This window comes from Miscanthus floridulus, chromosome 1 (genome assembly GCF_019320115.1).
Source record: "Miscanthus floridulus cultivar M001 chromosome 1, ASM1932011v1, whole genome shotgun sequence".
Lineage (NCBI taxonomy): Eukaryota > Viridiplantae > Streptophyta > Magnoliopsida > Poales > Poaceae > Miscanthus > Miscanthus floridulus.
The window spans coordinates 64,176,479-64,195,823 of NC_089580.1; the positions used below are offsets into that span (position 1 = coordinate 64,176,479).

The 19,345-nt window shown below is 44.2% G+C and overlaps 1 protein-coding gene across 4 annotated transcripts; it reads left to right on the forward strand.

Moving 5' to 3' along the window:
• Positions 1 to 9,789: 9,789 nt before the first annotated feature.
• Positions 9,790 to 18,718, forward strand: LOC136485506 (replication factor A protein 1-like). Of its 4 annotated transcripts, XM_066482387.1 has the most exons (11): positions 10,486 to 10,570; positions 11,149 to 11,156; positions 15,792 to 15,828; positions 16,001 to 16,170; positions 16,292 to 16,565; positions 16,658 to 16,754; positions 16,832 to 16,962; positions 17,140 to 17,209; positions 17,296 to 17,410; positions 17,486 to 17,640; positions 17,874 to 18,718. In XM_066482387.1, the coding sequence occupies exons 1-11, from the start codon at positions 10,486 to 10,488 to the stop codon at positions 18,514 to 18,516; spliced, it is 1,785 nt and encodes a 594-aa protein (XP_066338484.1). In that variant the 3' UTR covers positions 18,517 to 18,718. The 4 variants fall into 4 exon arrangements, with proteins under 4 accessions (XP_066338474.1, XP_066338480.1, XP_066338484.1 ...); XM_066482377.1 differs by lacking the exons at positions 11,149 to 11,156; positions 15,792 to 15,828; positions 16,001 to 16,170; positions 16,292 to 16,565 and adding exons at positions 9,790 to 9,840; positions 11,204 to 11,477; positions 11,571 to 11,629 and having other exon boundaries at positions 10,467 to 10,665; positions 16,720 to 16,754; XM_066482383.1 differs by lacking the exons at positions 11,149 to 11,156; positions 15,792 to 15,828; positions 16,001 to 16,170; positions 16,292 to 16,565 and adding exons at positions 9,790 to 9,840; positions 11,219 to 11,477; positions 11,571 to 11,629 and having other exon boundaries at positions 10,467 to 10,665; positions 16,720 to 16,754.
• Positions 18,719 to 19,345: the final 627 nt, after the last annotated feature.

Here is a 19,345-nt window from a genome sequence, read left to right on the forward strand (position 1 = left end):
CGGAGCCAGAGAAGCTCCAAATCATGGCTTCACCGGCTCCGGCTCTCTCCAGTTTATTTTTTGCCTCGATTTCCGAAACGGCTCCTGCTACAGTGTCGTTATAGTGACTTTGCGGAGGAGCCGGAGCCTCCAAGAGCCCTGCCAAAGGGGGCCTGAATGTTTGCAACGAAAGTTGCAGCAATAAAATTGGTTTGCCCACCACTCTCTTTACGAGCATGTTAACGGATTTCAGAGAGCGGGAGAAATATATAGACTTCTAAGCTTACTAGGTAAATGCCCGTGCGTTGCAACGGGAACACATAATATCATGATAACATATGTATGAGCGTGTGTTATACTATTATCTAAAATAGATACCGCAATCATAATGTTCCAATCAATATTACATAAGTCTAAATTTAAATACAAAACTAAAACATCAACTTCAATTGTCGCATCACTTCATGTCTACGATATGCGAAAGATAAACTTACACTTCTTTAGGAATCAAGTGCTACGGAAAGATAATCATAACAAGTTTCTGTTTCACAATAGATATTTTAGAATCTATTCAACAATTAAGAATCTAATATCTCAATAGTTTGACTAAGAGAACGTGCTTTGCATGAATACCAAGCTGTAGTTGGTCACCAATCAATGATGATCCAGAAGATTTTCTAGTCCAAGATACAACATCTGACTTCATGCAGCTGAAGCATGCAGATGGCTGAAGCTATAGTTAGAAGTATCCTGCATATAAGTTGTTTGTTAATTTTTAAAGTTAAAGTACCATTTGATATCTAAAAAAATATGTATCGAAGTGTGATGCATTACCTCTTTTATGGAGTTAGAACCTCTTTATATACGATATTCTTTGTGAATATATCCTTTGTCGCTTTCTTCTTCCTCTTCCCTTTCCCTTTTCCTTTCCCCTTGTTTTAACGGCTGCGGGAAGCACGGCCGAGCCATGGGCTCGCCGGCGCCTCTGATGCTCCGCACGAGGCACAAAGGGCACCACCGCGGTGCCGCTCGACGGCGCTGTGTGTGGCTTTGGCCGCACACGTGCACCGGCGAAGGGCGCCATGGCGGCGCCACCACCTCCGTGCAGGGTGTCAATATTAGACTCCTAAGCATTATTTTTGTGAGAGAAGTGATCTAGATTAAGAAAACAAGCAACTAACTCTCACGCCACAAAAGCACATGGTAACCTGTTGCTCAGACCCTAGTAACTCAAAACTATATTGGCTAGGGATCAAAGAAAGTGTAGCGGTAGCATCTATTTTCAATTGTACTATAGAAAAAATAGAGATAGCAGTAGCATCTGTTTTCAGTTTTGCTTGGGAACAAGTACCATCTGCATTCTCAAACATCTAAATTGCTCATGAAGCTAAGCAATTAATAAACCAGCCACTACTTAATCATGGTCCACTGAATGCTTATATAGGTTCAAAGAAGTCTCGGATTGAAAAGACAGTGTTTCACCAATGAAAAAACATCATATCCTTTGAGATTCAGATATGAGATGAGCTATGAAATATATAACTGAAACAGAGCCTTGATAACCGAAGCAAAAGTAGTGGATGTGGTTCGCCTGATCACCACTAAGAGAAGATGTTCTTGACAAAGTGATCAATCTGCAGTAAAAAAATATGTAAATTTCATTTGTAAAGAAACAATTATGTGGTTGTTTGTTAGATGCAACTATTAGGTATTTGTCCTATTCCTGAGCTCAGTAATATAAGCTTGTTTTTTATTTATTATGTTGTAGAGTCCATTGAGCAGTTATAACTGTATTAAATTTATGGTTCTTGTAAGTCCTAGAGTGGAAGGAGGATGTAGTCCTCAGCAATCCAACTATTAATTCTATCATGTTGTCACTTTCCACTTTGAAATGTTTCAACATGTTGGACCAAATTTAAACAAAGAATGAGAATAGAACAAGCTATGTGGCATAATGGAATTTGCTGCACTTTTGCACTAATGCTAGGAATGAAGGCGACTTTGTTCTGCTGCAAGGCATAGCAATTCAGATCCATTTTTTAATCGCTTTTCATTTATTATATTTTGATAAGCATACTATATGTGTGAGCTATGGGGATATGACCCCCCGATATCCACAAGACAAGACATGGGCCGCACCATCAGAGGTGGCCCAGCCCATAAGATCAAGGCGTTCACGACACTGGTCGACGTGCACCGCAAGATATTATATAGTGCCAAATATGATACTTTCCTTATAACCCTGGGGACTCCTTGGAGCTCAGACATCGCCAGCTACGCGTGGAGACTCCTCGGTGCTCGGACATCGCCAGCTACGCGTGGGGACTCCTCAGTGCTCGGACATCGCCAGCTCGTGTGTCTCTGTTGTCTTCTTGTTCTCGATTACATACATATCTGCCGATCAATCTACCTTCGTGGGATACCCCTCGGAGGACTGTCGAGCATCTTTTGTCGACAGTTGGCGCCCACCGTGGGGCTCGTGTGCGCTGATCCCTGGTGAACCAGATGGCATAACTCAAGATCAACATCCTTCGCGGCAACTTAGCTGATCGCGTCGACATCCTTCGACAACCATGACGCACGTCTTCATACGCAGATTGACACCGCCAAACTCCGACTATGTCCGTCCTACTCCAACACGAGATCAACTTCGTTCCAGCCGTCAAGCAAGCTGCCCACGTCGCCGACCAGATAACGCCATACGCCATCAACCAGACATTATGTCTAAAGCTAAGTCACGCTTTAATATTTTTCTAAATATTTTCCAATCTCCGTATATCGCCATAATGTTTCTTTGAGCTGTTTTCTTCATGTTTGCTCTCCAAACGATTTTCTGAACCCCCGAACAGTCATGTTGATGCTCGGATGTCCCCAGAGACGGCCCTGTCTCTGGCTCCTCCCTACACGTGCATGAGCATCTGCCCTCTACGTTATGGGTGGTCGACAGCGGCTCCTTAGCGACGCTTTGTTCTTGCTACACGCACACGGGCTCCGTGCTCTGCGTTATGGTTAACGGGCTAGCTAGGGCTGAAGACACAACTACACACTAACTGGTCCGGCGGTTTATATTAAATATAAATACATCTTCACACCAACTAATCGCCGAGCTGCATACGCTATTTCTTCTCCGGAGTTCATATATTTCTATATCATGTACTACCTATTCTACATATTTGTATTGCAGGATTATCATCCAGGTGATCGGATCACCTTGTGCTTGGACTTCTCCATCGATCATCTAGTCAAACTGCTAGGTTCATGGACTTCGTCGCCGATCGGTTGATCAAACTATTTGCCAATCGCTTCTACTCAATGCTCACTTCGCCGCTGACCAGTTGACTGGACTGTTCGCCGCTTGTGCTTTATCGCCAGCTACGTTAGGGACTCCTCGGAGCTCAAACATCGCCAGCTACGCACGAGGACTCCTCAGTGCTCGGACATCGCTAGCTACGTGCGAGGACTCCTCGGAGCTCGAACATCGCCAGCTACGCTGAAGAATCCTCGGTGCTCGGACATCACCAGCTATGCCAGGGACTCCTTGGTGCTCGGATATCGCTAGCTACGCCGATGACTCCTCGGTGCTCGGACATCGCCTGCTACGCGCGGGGACTCCTCGGTGCTCGAACATCGCCAGCTAAGCCGGGGACTCCTCGGTGCTCGGACATCGCCAGCTACGCCGGGGACTCCTCGGTGTTCGGACATTGCCAACTAAGCTGAGGACTCCCTTGGTGGTCGGATCTTGCTACGTCTCATCGGTGTGCTATCAAGCTGCTCCATGTTGTTCAGATCAAGGTGCTGATTTTGGGCAGCATATCTGGGGTCTTGATACACGCATATCAGATGACGTCGGCAAGTTTTTAGACTTCTTTTCTTTGACCCTGATATAAGATTTATTCTTCATCTTACAGCAGCTCGGGGACTAAGTGGCTACACTTCATCTGGCGGTGAATGTAGTGCTTATTTCTTGATTTACCCTCCTTATTGATGGAGTCTAAGTGGCTACACTTCTCCTAAGTGGAAGAATTTTCAAATTTTATCTTGAGCCCCTTACATCCTTCTAGCAAAGCTCAGCTTTGAGTAAGTCTAGGCTTGCTCACAGTTGAACTGTTCGGACGCCATTCCCACTGCTCGGACAACAACTCGGATGATAGTTCAGCTGCTCAGACGCCTATTCAACTGCTCGGACACCTGTTCAACTGCTCGGATACTCGCTTCAACAGCTCGGCTCCTAGTCAAACTGGTTGGACACCTGTTCCTGATGATCAGCAGCAAGTTAGATAGCTCGGACAAGCTCAAGATGGTGTTGCTCAAAGAATATAAGGCGCTCGGGGACTAGCTGTGGGGATATGACCCCCGGTATCCACAAGACAAGACATGGTCCGCACCATCAGAGGTGGTCTAGCCCACAACATCAAGACGTGCACGGCACTGATCGACGTGCACCGTAAGATATTGTATAGTACCAAATATGATACTTTCCTTGTAACCCTACTCCTCCAGAGTATATAAAGAGAGGCAGGGGTCCCCTAGTGGACATCTACATACACCTCATATTCAATACAATCAACCAAAGACACATGACGTAGGGTATTACGTCGATCAGATGATCCAAACTTGTCTAAATCGCTGTCTCTGCGCCTTGTGTCACCATCCGGTTCCTGATTACGTGCACCTCCACCGATCAATCTACCTTCAAGAATACCCCTCGGAGGATTGCCGAGCATCTTTTGTCGACAATATGAGACATGCCAGAGCTAACTGGGACTTGCTACTCTCTTGCTTCCAACCAAATGCATGAGCCTCAATTTTACTAAGCCTGACATCCAACAAGCGCAGTTGTCTGCTTATAGCTCTGTCAGCACAAGGAAACAGATAAAGACTGTTTAAGCACGCAGCGCAACAAAAAAAGAGCACTACTGATTAGGACCCTACATAATAATTGTAGATCCCAATTAGCGAATGATTTCCTTTTTAAAACTACAGCTTGAGCAATATATTGAACTTGTAAGTTATAATGCAAGAATAGGTTTAGATTAACTCAGGGGGTTAAAGATAACAACTACAAAATCTTTCATTATTCAAGAAACAACATTTTTTTTTAAAAATCACTTGCCTTGTCCGCACCATGCATTAGTTGAAATCGCATGGATTTGTTAAAACACTCGTGCAGGAGTGCTGCAGCATGGATGTTCATCAAGGACAGTAGAACAAAGCTTATCCGCTAGAGCTCTGTAAACAAATGAACTGTATTTTCAATTAAATGACAATAGTACAAGATTAATTACTCATGAAGAAAACGTTTAGAGCATTTTCAAAGTTGCCACTCTAATTTGGGCCCAAATGAAAAGAAACAGTGAAATTCATATCAAATTCACAAAACAAAATCAACGAGAAATTAAAACTTGTACCATATATTACCTTGAGGGCATTTCAGTGAATACATGGTGGGCATCATCCCAGTCAACCTTTATGCCATACTTCACAAATACAATCTGAGTATGAAGTTCACAGGCCCTGAATCCCTAATACCCTTCGCGATAGAACATGACAAGCAGGTGAGCAAGCAAAAGTGGCAAGGGCGAAACACACACACACACTAGATCGAACGTCCCTGCCTTGGCATCCTTTGGTATTCCATCTCTCTATGAAGGGGATCAGGGATGACATCATGGAAGAGAAATTAGGAATCACGAGGTGCTGACCTTGCCAGTTGAGGTATCGAGGTAGATCGAGATCGCTAGAGTGCAGAGGAGGTGCATCGGGGCCAGACAGTGGTCAATGGAGGCACAATCATCATCATCTATGATGGAAACATTTTCCTCATTGCGAGCAGAGATGAGGCGTCAGGCTCTTTCAGACTCTACGAACAGAGATGCTGCTGCTGCTGCCGAGCGTGATGATGGAGGATGGCGCCCATCACGAGCAAATCTAGGTGCTGCCTAGGAGGGGAAGCAGCTGAGGAGAGGGAGTCACTTCTGGGTTCCGGCAGATCCGAGCAGCACCATCCTCTTTACTACTGGTGGGAGGACGTGGATGGGGCTCGCGCGGTGAGGATGAAAGGTCCTAATGGCTAGAGGGGGGGTGAATAGCCTAATAAAAATTTCTACAACAACACTTAATAAAAGGTTAGACAATTATGGGGCGAAGCAAGTGTTGTGCTAGCCTACTCAAAATGCAAGCCACCTACCATAATTCTAGTTTAGATAGTGTCGATTCACACAAGAGGTATGACACTACCCTATGTTAGTGTGCTCTCAAAGGCTAACTAAAGAGCCACACCAACCAAGCAAGCAAGCTCTCACAACTAGTTACACTAAAGAGCTTGTCAACTAGTTTGCGATAATGTAAAGAGAGTGATCAAGATAGTTATACCGCCATGTAGAGGAGTGAGCCAATCAATCACAAGGATGAATAACAATGAAGACCAATCACCTCAAAATCAAAGGATGAATACAATGATTTTTACCAAGGTTCACTTGCTTGCCGGCAAGCTACTCCTCGTTATGGCAATTCACTCACTTGGAGGTTCACGCGCTAATTGGCTTCACATGCCAAACCCTCAATAGGGTGCCACACAACCAACACAAGATGAGGATCACACAAGCCACGAACAATTCACTAGAGTACCTTTTGGTGCTCCACCGGGGAAAGGTCAAGAACCCCTCACAATCACCACGATCGGAGCCGGAGACAATCACCACCCTCCGCTCAACGATCCTCGCTGCTCCAAGCCGTCTAGGTGGCGGCAACCACCAAGAGTAACAAGCGAAATCCACAGCGAAATACGAACACCAAGTGCCTCTAGATGCAAACACTCAAGCAATGCACTTGGATCACTCCCAATCTCACTATGATGATGAATCAATGATGGAGATGGGTGGGAGGACTTTGGCTAAGCTCACAAGGTTGCTATGTCAATGAAAATGGCCAAAGATATGAGCTATAGCCAGCCATGGGGCTCAAATAGAAGCCCCAACGAAATATAGCCGTTATACCCCTTCACTAGGCATAACGTGGACTGACCGGATGCTCCGGTCAGTTGACCGGACGCTGAGCCCCCAGCGTCCGGTCACTCGTAGTCAGCCACGTGTTTGACTTCAACGGTCATCTGCCTTGACCGATCGGACACTTCGGTCAGTTGACCAGACGCTAGACCCTCGGCGTCCGATTGTTTCCAGTAAGGGTCCAAAACCGATTTTTATCGACCGGACATAGCCCAGCGTCCGGTGCATAACCCTAAGCACTATGCAGACCGACCACTTGACCGGACGCAACCCTTAGCGTCCGGTCGCCGAGCGACCCAGCGTCCGGTCAATAGACCGACGCCAGCATCTCACTGTTACACATGACCGGACACGCCGGTCCCTCAGAGGTCCAGCGTCCGGTCACTGTATAACCAGCGACACTAACTCGTTTTTACTTCTAACTTCTCCACCCTTGCTCAAATGTGCTAACCACCAAGTGTATCACTTTGTGCACATGTGTTAGCATATTTTCACAAATATTTTCAAGGGTGTTAGCACTCCACTAAATCCTAAATACATATGCAATGAGTTAGAGCATCTAGTGGCACTTTGATAACCGCATTTCGATACGAGTTTCACCCCTCTTAATAGTACGGCTATCAAACCTAAATATGATCACACACTCTCTAAGTGTCTTGATCACCAAAACAAAATAGCTCATATGGTTTATACATTTGCCTTGAGCTTTTTGTTTTTCTCTTTCTTCTTTCCAAGTCTAAGCACTTGATCATCACCATGGCGTCACCACATCATGTTATGATCTTCATTTGCTTGACCACTTGGAGTGTGCTACCTATATGATGATCACTTGATAAACTAGGTTAGCACTTAGGGTTTCATCAATTTACCAAAACCAAACTAGAGCTTTCAGAGAAGGACATGGACGCAGCGCCGTCCTCCTTCCCGCTCAACCACATCGACTCCGGCGGCTACAGCACGGTGGGTCTGCCGCCGTTCCTGCGCTACCGCCGCAATGAGGAGCTCCTGCTGCCGTGGATGGAGGTGAACAACTTCACAGTGGGGCTGCCTCTCTTCCCTCCCCGGCCACAGATCGCATGCGCGATTTGGGCATGCGCGATTTGAGCCACCGCGTGAGGAGTGTAGGGGGGAAGGCAGATCGACGGAGATTGCGGTGATTGCGGGGCAAGCGGCAGGGATCACAGAGGGAAGTCGCGGTCGCGGGGCGAGCGGCAGGGGATCGCAGGGGGGAAGGCGTACCGACGGAATGATGGATTGTCGCAGGAAACCAACGTCCACGTTTTAGCGGTTTTGGTGTCGCACCTGTGAACGGAATAGTTATGAATGTTTTAGTTGTAGAGATACCATCGTGGTTTCGTTTCCTTGAATATGGAAATGCCATCCCGCTTTCGCGGGATTCTTCACCCACTGAATGGCCCGACAGGCATCGCTCATTGCCATCTGAATTGAGGAGAGAATTTTCGTACGTTATAAAATTGTAACGGCAGGTTCCACGCAGAACCAAATGATGCATCTAACAAACTGAAGCCGTCAACGTCAAGCCGGGATACCTTGATGTGGACGCTGGTGGGATAGCGGGCGGCGCCGAGCAGCTTCCTAGCGCCTGGCCACGAACCTCTCCCAAACCCTGGCCACGCGAGTGCCAGACCTTAGACGACCTGCCCATCTCCCAGCTGCAGGCTCCGTTAGGACGGCTCCTGGTGGCTGCTTGGTACCCACAGCCTCTCCGCGGGTCAGATAGATCCTACTAATTCCTGAAAATGGACTGCGAATCAACGACCCGTCAACTTTGATCCCATTTGGTTTGGAAAAAAAAAAGAATATATTTTTCCTCCCACAAAGGCCACAACTATCACAAAACTCATATTTTTCTCCTTTGTCTCCCAAATTCAGACACGTGACCCACGACTAAATTTCTCACCGCGCTTTTACAAATTTCAAAAGATCCTGGAGATAAATTGAGATACGCTAAATTCAGATGAAATATTTAGAGCTCATGAAAATATATCTAGACGCTTAAAAATAGTTTTGTCTCTAGAAAAATGGAAAAATATGGAGAAAAATATAGAAAAATCCTAAAACATTTTAATCAATGTATAAACGTGTTATAAAAATTTTGCACGACAAAGTTATGAGATGCAACTAGCATGAATGTAGCGTACAGTAATGTTGAATGAATTTATGCTATGCATTTGTGATGGTTACATATTGTGTATTTTATTCTGGTAAGTTTTGAAAACATGTTTATAGATTGATTAGAATGTTTTACGATTTTTTGAATATTTTTTTCATTTTCCTAGAGCTAAACCTACTTTTTAAAGCATCTAGAGATATTTTCATGAACTCTAAATATTTCATTTGAATTTGGCGTACACCCAATCTTTCTTTAGAATTCTTTCTAGAATTATTAAAAGCTTAGAGATATTTCATGCGGTTAAAAAACTTATCAACTACATATCGAATTTTTTAACTAAAAGTTAAGCTCCTTCAAAACCACTCAAAATCAGGACACCAAGGTAATTTAAATGGGTTTGAATGTTCAAAAGGTAAAATGTCTGACTTTAGCGTTTGAGGAGGAAAAACAGACTACGGTGGTGATAGTTCAGGAAACTGATTAACTTTAAAACAGATTACCCAAACCAATTTAGCCCACAACCTTCTCATCCCTCCAAACCAAATCGGCCCAATAAGATAAGCAGACCATAAAAACGGTTTTGGCCCAAACCACTACCAGTTTTAAGTTTGCTCCGGACTCTATGCCGGCACGCTGCAACCCTGCCGTTTCTTCTTCCACTACCCCCAGCGTGCCGGGTGCCCAGGTCTTCTTCTGGCCTTCACCGGCGACGGGCACCACCAGGTACGCGCACCCCTGGGCTTTCCTTCCTGCCGGTGCGAAACCGAGCACCCAAACCCTAACTTACTACTTGCAATCGGATCTGATCTAGTTAAAGTGTATCTGCATGTATTATGCGGTTATGCCTACTAACTTTGAGTACTCTGCAAAAAATCTCGGGCCCTGGTTGATGCCATATCACATTGAGTTATAACCACACCCGTTGATTGAAAATCATGTTATTCCAATTTTCCTATACACCACAAAGTGGCAGCAGTATTTTTGAAGTCATATTAGCATTTTTCTTCTTCGCTTATCTCAGCATCTGATGCGAAATCACTGCCAATATTTACACAAAAATAGAACAAATTTCATCCTGAATAGCTTTACAGCTGATGCCGATTCAGTACAAAAAGACACAAAACTCAGAAATTTCAACGAGTTAAATTTTTGAAACACCTGTTTAGTCAGCAATTTATGTTGGGAAAGCAACCATAGTCCATAGAATTTAAGATTTTCAGATCCATGGTACAAACTATTATTAGGCATTTTAAGCTTCTCCATTTATGGGATGGGATTAACATATATATACAATACAAAAGATTGGTCACTATTTCCTTTTTTTTTTTTGTCTCTTTGCTAACTTGCAGCAACAAGTATATGTAGCATATGCTTCAAGCGAACAAGGACAAAATGGGTTCATCTGAGGATGACTTCACCCCACTGTCTGAGTTGACTGTTGGAATGAACAAATGTAGAGTCCGGGTGCGCGTCTCACGGCTGTGGGAATCCTTCAATCCGAAAAATGACATATCATTTGGCCTTGACTGCCTTCTGATCGATGATCAGGTGATGCATTCCCTACTTAAGTTAAACACCAAATGTCTGATCACAATGCTTGCTACTAATGTTAAATTACCATCCTTTGAGGTTTCAATGTTGGTCCCTCGACTCCCTGCACAGGTAAGCAGCTTGCTTACCAGCTCACACACACACACTCACAATGGCTAGAGGTAGAAGAAAGGGTGAGCACAGCACACACAGCCGAGCAGCAAAGCTGCTGCTCTGGAAGTTGCTTCAGTTGAATTCCTTAGGTGTGGTATATATACAACTCTTGTACCAACTATAAGGTACACAAGAGTATGGCTGAGTACAGCCCCATCTACTTCTAGTACTACTAGTACATGTCTACTTCCATTACCAAGACATGGCTGATGTAGCCTTCTACCAACTACATGTACTAGAGATGGCCTATTGCCTTACATTCTAAGCAACCAGGAGCTGACCGAGTGCCTGCTCCTGATGCAGAATCAGAGGGAGAGAGATCAGCAGCAGATTATGTCTTATATTCAATACACTGATTCTTCCCATTGTTTTTCACTTGTAGGGTGAAACTATGCAGGCACGTGTACTTCCTGACGATATAGACCAGTTCGAAGGGCAGCTAATTGAAGGGAAGGTCTATGCCCTGTCGGATTTTACAGTTGATGATACTAGGGAAAGCTACATGACCTGTAGCAATGAGTTCACTATATACTTTGGAAGGCAGACTGTGGTCAATGAGATAGAAGGAGATATTGATTCGATACCCCTCCACAGCTTTGAGTTCATTGATTTTAAGAATCTCCATTCTATGTGCGACGACAATAGCATATTAACAGGTAGATTCTTTTGGAACTGCAAATTTGATCAGAGTTACTGCCACATTTCTCTCTCTTTTTTCACACTTACATGTGCGGATATAAATAATGCAGATGTTCTGGGCCACATAGTATATGTTGGGGATCTGCACGAGAACGAGAAAAAATCCCGCACTATAGAAATTTGCAATGCCACAATTCAGAATTTGAGGTAATTGAATACAGTTCTCCTTTTTGGATGATTGATGTCCCTTGATAGCTCCTCACTGCTGGAGCTACCGTTACAGTGGAAAGAAACTGAGTGTCACATTGTATGGAGATATTGCTTGCGGTTTTGCTGAAGAAATGCTTGAGAAAGGCCCAAAAGCCTCAGTTGTTGCTGTCTTTGCAGGGATGCGCTTTGAAAGCTCAGATTCAGGTTAATCATTGATCCACCCTTTCATTGTCGGCTTCTACTATGCAATACTGTCAAATTATATATCTTTATTTTCTTGCAAAATGTTAGTCTATCATTTGATGCAACCATAGTATATAGTACCAGTCCAGCAGAGTATTTTGCGTGTGGAGATGTTACTACAAGTTGGCTAGTCTAGCAACTTCGATGAGATTGAACTTCCGTCATTTTGCAAAATTTTATATCAGAAAGAAGAATTTGAGAACATTTCAAGCAAGGATTGACGACGATACGGAGAAGAAAGGGAACCACTGGGCACTGCGCCGCGGCTCTCAGCCCCTTTGGCTGGGACGAACATCTGGACACGCAGGCACGCAGCAGGTGCAGGCTGTAGTCGAATGCCGACCACGACTACGACGTCTGCAGAGGCGCGCAAGCCACCCACTGCGGACACCGCCGCTTGCCCCTCGTCGTCCAGGCACCGGGGGCAGCCCGAGGCCGTGCGGCCGCCCGTGCACACGCCACTCGACGTCGTGTTCGCGCCAGCGTAGAACCATCCGCGGAAAGCGTCCTGGCGGGACGACGAGGCGTCCTTGTCCGCATATATAAGCATAGGACAGCTCAAGTGCTGAAGCACCCGGCGCGTCAGACACCCGCGCGCTGATTCCGGTCTGCTTTCGCCAACTTGGAGCACGAGTCTGATTTTTTCAAAGAGAACATGAGTCTGATTTTCGACGAAGCGTTTTGAGTTTTTTTTTACTTGCCAGCCTATGGCCGTCCGATCTGGAACGCTAGCGTCAAACGGTATTGCTCAGTGAGCGAGCAGGTGTTCCAGCACGTCGGGCTTGTGAGCGAGCACCCCAGTAGCAGGCCTGTGCCACCGGCCGCTTCCCACGAGCATCCATAGGTACAACTCCTGATCTACTTTTGAAACATTCATATGTAACAGTTGCAACATGTGTGTAAAACACTTGCAAAAACATTTAAAAAACACTTGCAAATATATGCAACATCCAGATTAAACACTTTAAACATACGTATGAAACACCTGAAGTACTTGAAACATACGTTTGCAACATATATGTATATGCAACATCTAAATCTACTTTTGCAACATTCAGATAAAAACACTTACAACATACGTTTGATACAGATAAAACATTTGGAGCATATATTTGAAATATACATGAATAGCCATTGCAACATATGCAACATCCCGATCTACTTTTGCAACATCTCAAATTTCTTTTACAATACCGATACGAAATACTTGCAATATACCTCTGAAACATCAAAAACACCTGAACATATATTTGTAGCATGTGCTTTCAGAGCAACATCTCCTTACTGTTTGGGAATGGAAGCTTGTCGGCGCGTGGAGTTCACCGGTCTGGAGCGAGCTAACGGCACGGTGATTTCTGCGGTCTAGGAAGAGTGGCGTTCAGAAGGTCGAACGGCCTGTTCAAGCATTTCCGTCTCTTTAAAAGGAAGTCGATCATGCATTTACTCTTATAAACTTACTAATAGCTCATGGTGGTAATATTTGTTGTTGTCAGCGTGACGTTAACGGACAGAATTTATATTTAGGCAAGCTTCGTCAGAGTTTCAATCTCGTTAACATAGACAAAAATGAGACAATTTAAAATGTGTTGGCATTGACAGGGAAGCACGGTTTGAGTGCATTAACTAATAACCGAAAGAAACCGATCACTCTAAAACAGATTGGAAAAAAAATCATCTGACCTCCCTTAACTATTGCACAAATCTCTCTCTACTAAAAATTTGAACTTTTTAGACTCCTCTAACTTTTGAAACCGTCGGATTTGCATCCCTGAGCAGTTTCAAAAGAGGTTTTAGCTGACGTGATGTCACACCATCCAAATCAGACTTGTATGATAATTCAAGAAAACCAATTAAACTTTATATAAAAAAACTTTGTAAATATTTTTCTAGAAACATATAAATTTAAAAATACTAAAATCTTATTTGACCTCAGAAAATCCGTAGAAAAATTACTTTAACTTAGTTTTATATTTTTCCTAAAATCATGCTCTATGTTTTTTGTGAGCTAGGCACATGAAGTTCGCTGCCTCGAGTCCGTCCAAACCGCCTTCCTGCTCAATCATGTGGTTCCGGTAGGCCGCGTCCATCGAGATTTAAGCATTTGTGTTCATGAAATTTCCCTTAGTTAAATGTTTTCGTACATAATTAGTTAAACATTTTCATGTTTCCTGTGAAGACCGCTAAATGAAATAGCTTCAGCTATTAGCTTGTTATAGCTTCTAGATTAGAGGAAGATACTGCTAAATGTCATAGTGCGCTATTTACAACATTGTATTTTTATTGAGAATCTTTTGTGCATGTCTCGATGATTAAGCAAAGACGTGTTGCGAAGAAAACATTGTTACACTTTGCACGGTGGGTTTCACGGTAATCCACGTTACGATCAATAAAGATTTGTCTTAGCCTGCATCCTTCGTTTATATTTGGCCTAGTTTTAGATTTTAGGATACCGTATAAGATTCAGATAATTCTGAGCAAAGAATAAAAACATAGAGCATGATTTTATAAAAAAAATATAAAATCTGTTTCATATTTTTCTGAGCTAAAACAAGTTTCTATGAATTTTCCGAGGTTAAATGAAATTCTTAGTACTTTTCAATAGATGTTTTTAAAAAACATTCGGATAACTTATCAAAAAATTATTTTTACAAATTTTTAATAGAATTTAATTGACCTCTCTAAACTATCGCGAAAGCTCGGTTTACCTCTCTAATGGCTGACGTAATGCTACATACATGGTAGATGTAGTCACTTCTAAAACCGCTTAAAAGATATAGATTTAAAAATTCACATGTCTAAAAATGTTATTTTTCTGTTGAGAGAGAGGCAAATTGAACTTGTGTAATAGTTAAGGGATGTCAGACTTTTTTCAAACAGATTACCCAAACTAAATCAGCCCACCAACCTCAGTATGTTTCCTTCCAAACTGAATCGGCCCAGTAATATAACGAGACCATAAAAACCGGTTGTGGCCCAAACCATTGCCTGGTTTAAGTTTGCTCCGGACTATACGCCGACACGCTGCTGTTTCTTCTTCCATTAACCCCTAGCGTGCCGTCGCTGCCGACCTATAGGTACGCCGGGTGCCCAGGTGAAGACCTCCACCGGCGACGGGCACCACCAGGTACGCCCACCCCTTGGTCTTCCCTTCCTGCTGTGTGAAACCGAGCTTCCAAACCCTAACTTACTATTTGCAATCGGATCTGATCTATTCATGTATTATGCGGTTATGCTTACTAACTTTGAGTGCTTTGCAAAAATTATCGGGTGTACATATGTACACCCATGTCCTTTACTGGTTCCGCCCCTGAGTAATGCCATATCGCATTGAGATATACAGCGTGTTCGCTGGTTGGTGCTGGTGCTGGTTTGGGCTGGCTGGTACTGGTTTTTTTGTGAGAGGAAAACACCGTTGGCTGGATGAATAAGCCTGGCTGAAACCAACAAGTGAACATGATGATAACCGCATCCGTTGATTGAAAATCACATTATTCCAATTTTCCTGTGCACCGCATAGTGGCAGCAGTATTTTGAACTGATGTTAGCATTTTTCTTCTTCCCTTAGCTCAGCATCTGATGCGAAATCACTTCCAATATTTACACATTGGAAAAACGAGATCCAACCTAGGAGGAACTAGGTGGTTTTTCATTAAGAAGAGAAATAGGCACCCAAATTCAGTCTAAGAAGGGACTTGAACCTGGGTGGTTGGGTGCATTGCCACACCTCTCACCCAACCAGTTGAGCTAGGCTCACTTCCTCTGCCAATATTTACACGAAAAATAGAACAAATTTCATCCGGAATAACTTTATAAATGATGCCGTTTCAGTACATAAAAACAAAACTCAGAAAATTTAACGAGTTAAAACTCTTGTTTAGTCCGCAATTTATGATGGGAATTGGGAAAGCAACCATAGTCCATAAAGTTTCAGATTCATGGTGCAAACTATTATTAGGAATTTTAAGCTTATCCATTTATGGGATGGGGTTAACATATATATACAATACAAAAGATTGGTCACTATTTCCTCTTTTTTTTGTCTCTATGCTAACTTGCAGCTGCATGTATATGTAGCATATGCTTCAAGCGAACAAGGACAAAATGGGTTCTTCTGCGGATGACTTCACCCCACTGTCTGAGTTGGATGTTGGAATGAACAAATGTAGAGTCCGGGTGCGCGTATCGCGGCTGTGGGAATCCTTCAATCCGAAAAATGACATATCGTTCGGTCTTGACTGTCTTCTGATTGATGATGAGGTGATGCATTCCCTACCAAGTTAAACACCAAATGGCTGATCACATTGCTTGCTACTAATGTTAAATTACCATCCTTTGAGTTTTCAATACACTGATTCTTCCCATTGTTTTTCACTTGTAGGGTGAAACCATGCAGGCACGTGTACTTCCTGACGATATAGACCAGTTCGAAGGGCAGCTAATTGAAGGGAAGGTCTATGCCCTGTTGGATTTTACAGTTGATGATACTAGGGAAAGCTACATGACCTGTAGCAATGAGTTCACTATATACTTTGGAAGGCAGACTGTGGTCAATGAGATAGAAGGAGATATTGATTCGATACCCCTCCACAGCTTTGAGTTCATTGATTTTAAGAATCTCCATTCTAGGTGCGAGGACAATAGCGTATTAACAGGTAGTTTCTTTTGGAACTGCAAATTTGATCAGAGTTACTGCCACATTTCTCTCTTTTTTTCACCCTTACATGTGCGGATATAAATAATGCAGATGTTCTGGGCCACATAGTATATGTTGGGGATCTGCAGGAGGTCGAGAAAAAATCCCGCACTATAGAAATTTGCAATGCAACAATTCAGAATCTGAGGTAATTGAATACAGTTCTCCTTTTCAGATGATTGATGTCCCTTGATAGCTCCTCACTGCTGGAGTTACCATTTACAGTGGAAGGAAACTGGGTGTCACATTGTACGGAGATATTGCTTGCGGTTTTGCTGAAGATATGCTTGAGAAAGGCCTAAAAGCCTCAGTTGTTGCTGTCTTTGCAGGGATGCGCGTTGAAAGCTCACATTCAGGTTAATCCTTGATCCACCTTTTCATTGTTGGCTTCTACCATGTAATACTGTCAGATTATATCTCTTTATTTTCTTGCAAAACGTTAGGGTCTATCATTTGATGCAACCATAGTGTGTACTGAGAACTGAGATATTCTGGTGCCATTTGTTCTGAAGTGATGATATTTTGTGTTATAGTTTGCTCTACAACATGTTCTAAGTACTATCTAGATCTGGAAATACCAGAGGTTCAGGAATTCTGTGAGAAGTGAGTGGACTTCATAAGTTCATACCTACATTGATGATTGATCTATGATGTATTAGTACATGTCTAACTGGTTCGTGTGCATGCAGTCTAAGCATTCAGCAAGAAAACCCTGTTCCAGAAAAAAGTCAAGCTCAGAAGTTAGCCGAGAGTTGGCGAACAATTGAACAGCTAAAACGCCTCAATCCAAAGGATTACGATGAGGTTAATTAAGAGGCTGCTCTTCTCATGACGTGCAAAGCTTATCTGTTTTACTCACATACCTGTCTTTACTTGTAGGATACCAAGTTTCTGTGCAGAGTCTCCCTGATAGATATAGATTGCACCAGTGGTTGGTGTTATCTTGGATGCAATACCTGCTACAAGTCAATGTACAGGGCCCCAAGAAAATACAAGTGCAGCCGATGTGGCCCGATTAAGAGGCCAATTAACTGGTATGCTGCTATTTGTTGCTCAATTGATCCTCAATTTTTATGTTCTGATCCTTAGTGCTACTTTGCAGCGTTGCGGCTGCGGCTACCAGCTGCCTGCAGGCTGCAACGCTGAGCGCCGGCTTATGTGCAGCAGCAACAGCCACAGCGCTGCAAGTCGCACAAACGAGCACAGCCTTACTTGTTGCTTAATTTGTAAGTCACTAATTACCACACTGCTGTTCTGGGCACGCAAGGTACAAGCTGAAGACGATGGTGCAAGATGCCACCGGCACAATGAACTTGATGATCTTTTGTGAGGTGGCGGAGGAGCTCGTTGGTGTCTCGGCGGAGGAGCTCGTTGATGAGATCGAGGATGACGAGGAGTGGTTCACCCTGCCAGATGAAATCGAGGATCTTCTTGGATCGACCCACACCTTCCAAGTATTCGACAAGCATCTAAGCGGGAGCTTCTCGGTATATGCAATCATGGACGATGATACCGTCCCAGTCCCTGCTGCAGCCACTAGCCAATGCAAGGAGGAGAGTGTACCTGAGGTCAGTGTTAACGCAGCAGTCCCATCTCCAGCCACTACTCAATGCAAGGCGGAGCCTGGCATGGCAGCCCCTGCTCCAGCCATGATTCCATGCAAGGAGGAGCCTGTCCTTGAGGAAAATTTTAGCATGGTGGTCCCTGCTCCTACCACGAAACATGAATGCAAGGAGGAGCCATTCCTTGAACACAGTGTTAACATGGCAGTCCTTAAGCCAACCATTACTCAATGCAAGGAGGAGGAGCCTGTCCCCAAGGGCAGCGCTGGCACGGGAGAAGCAAGGTTGAAGTCCACTCGTCTCCAGAAGCCTAACAAGCGTCTGCGAGGGGATGACTGGATCAACTAACTCGTCGGGCCACGTTCACATTCAGAGTTCAGACGCTCCGTGACTCGTTTAGCGTACCTTAGGTTAATGCATCCTCTAGGATGGGTCCTGTTCTCTTCTAGTACCTGGGAACAACTGTATCTACTGCTATGTGCTGTGACTCGATCTGGTGTCAATGCTAGGTAACAGACCTTTAGCTTGTTTAAGAACGCTGTTTATCGTACCATTATTAGTGCCAAATGTGCTTCGCGTTGAGTGGAGTGGTTTCTTAGCGCCCGTGCGATGCGGTGCTCATGGGTTTACAGGTCCCGTTCGCTTCGCTGAAAAAAGTCGAAGCACTGTTTCAGCTGATTTACTGTTAGAGAAAAATACTGTTCCAGTTGAAAAAATAAGCTGAAAAGTACGGATTATAACACAAGCGAATAGGTGTGTATAATCCGGAAATATTGTACAGTAGCAGTCTAGCAGTGCAACGATGTCGGTGCCGAGGGCCGAGGCCAGGTTGCCGCAGTCGAGCAGTGGTGTCCCCCGCGAAGGTGACGCCGGAATTGTTGGCCGTCGTGACGAGGGCGGCGACGAAGACGGATGCATGGCAGCTCGAGAGGCCGCGGAGATGCTGACCGGTGGCGCGGACGGAAGGGGGATCGGGGGAGGTGATCTGCTCGGCGCTGAAATGGAAAAGAAGCATACCTGCTCCTAAAATGCAAGTACCGACTGCAGAGAGGACAAGGTGCGACTGCCAAGCCAGAGCAGATCGAAGAATACTCGCTTACCTTATTACTTTATAATATCGTCAAATATGTGGCTTTGGATGGTCCGTTGTAGTTTAGAATGGGGGTAAGGCCACTTG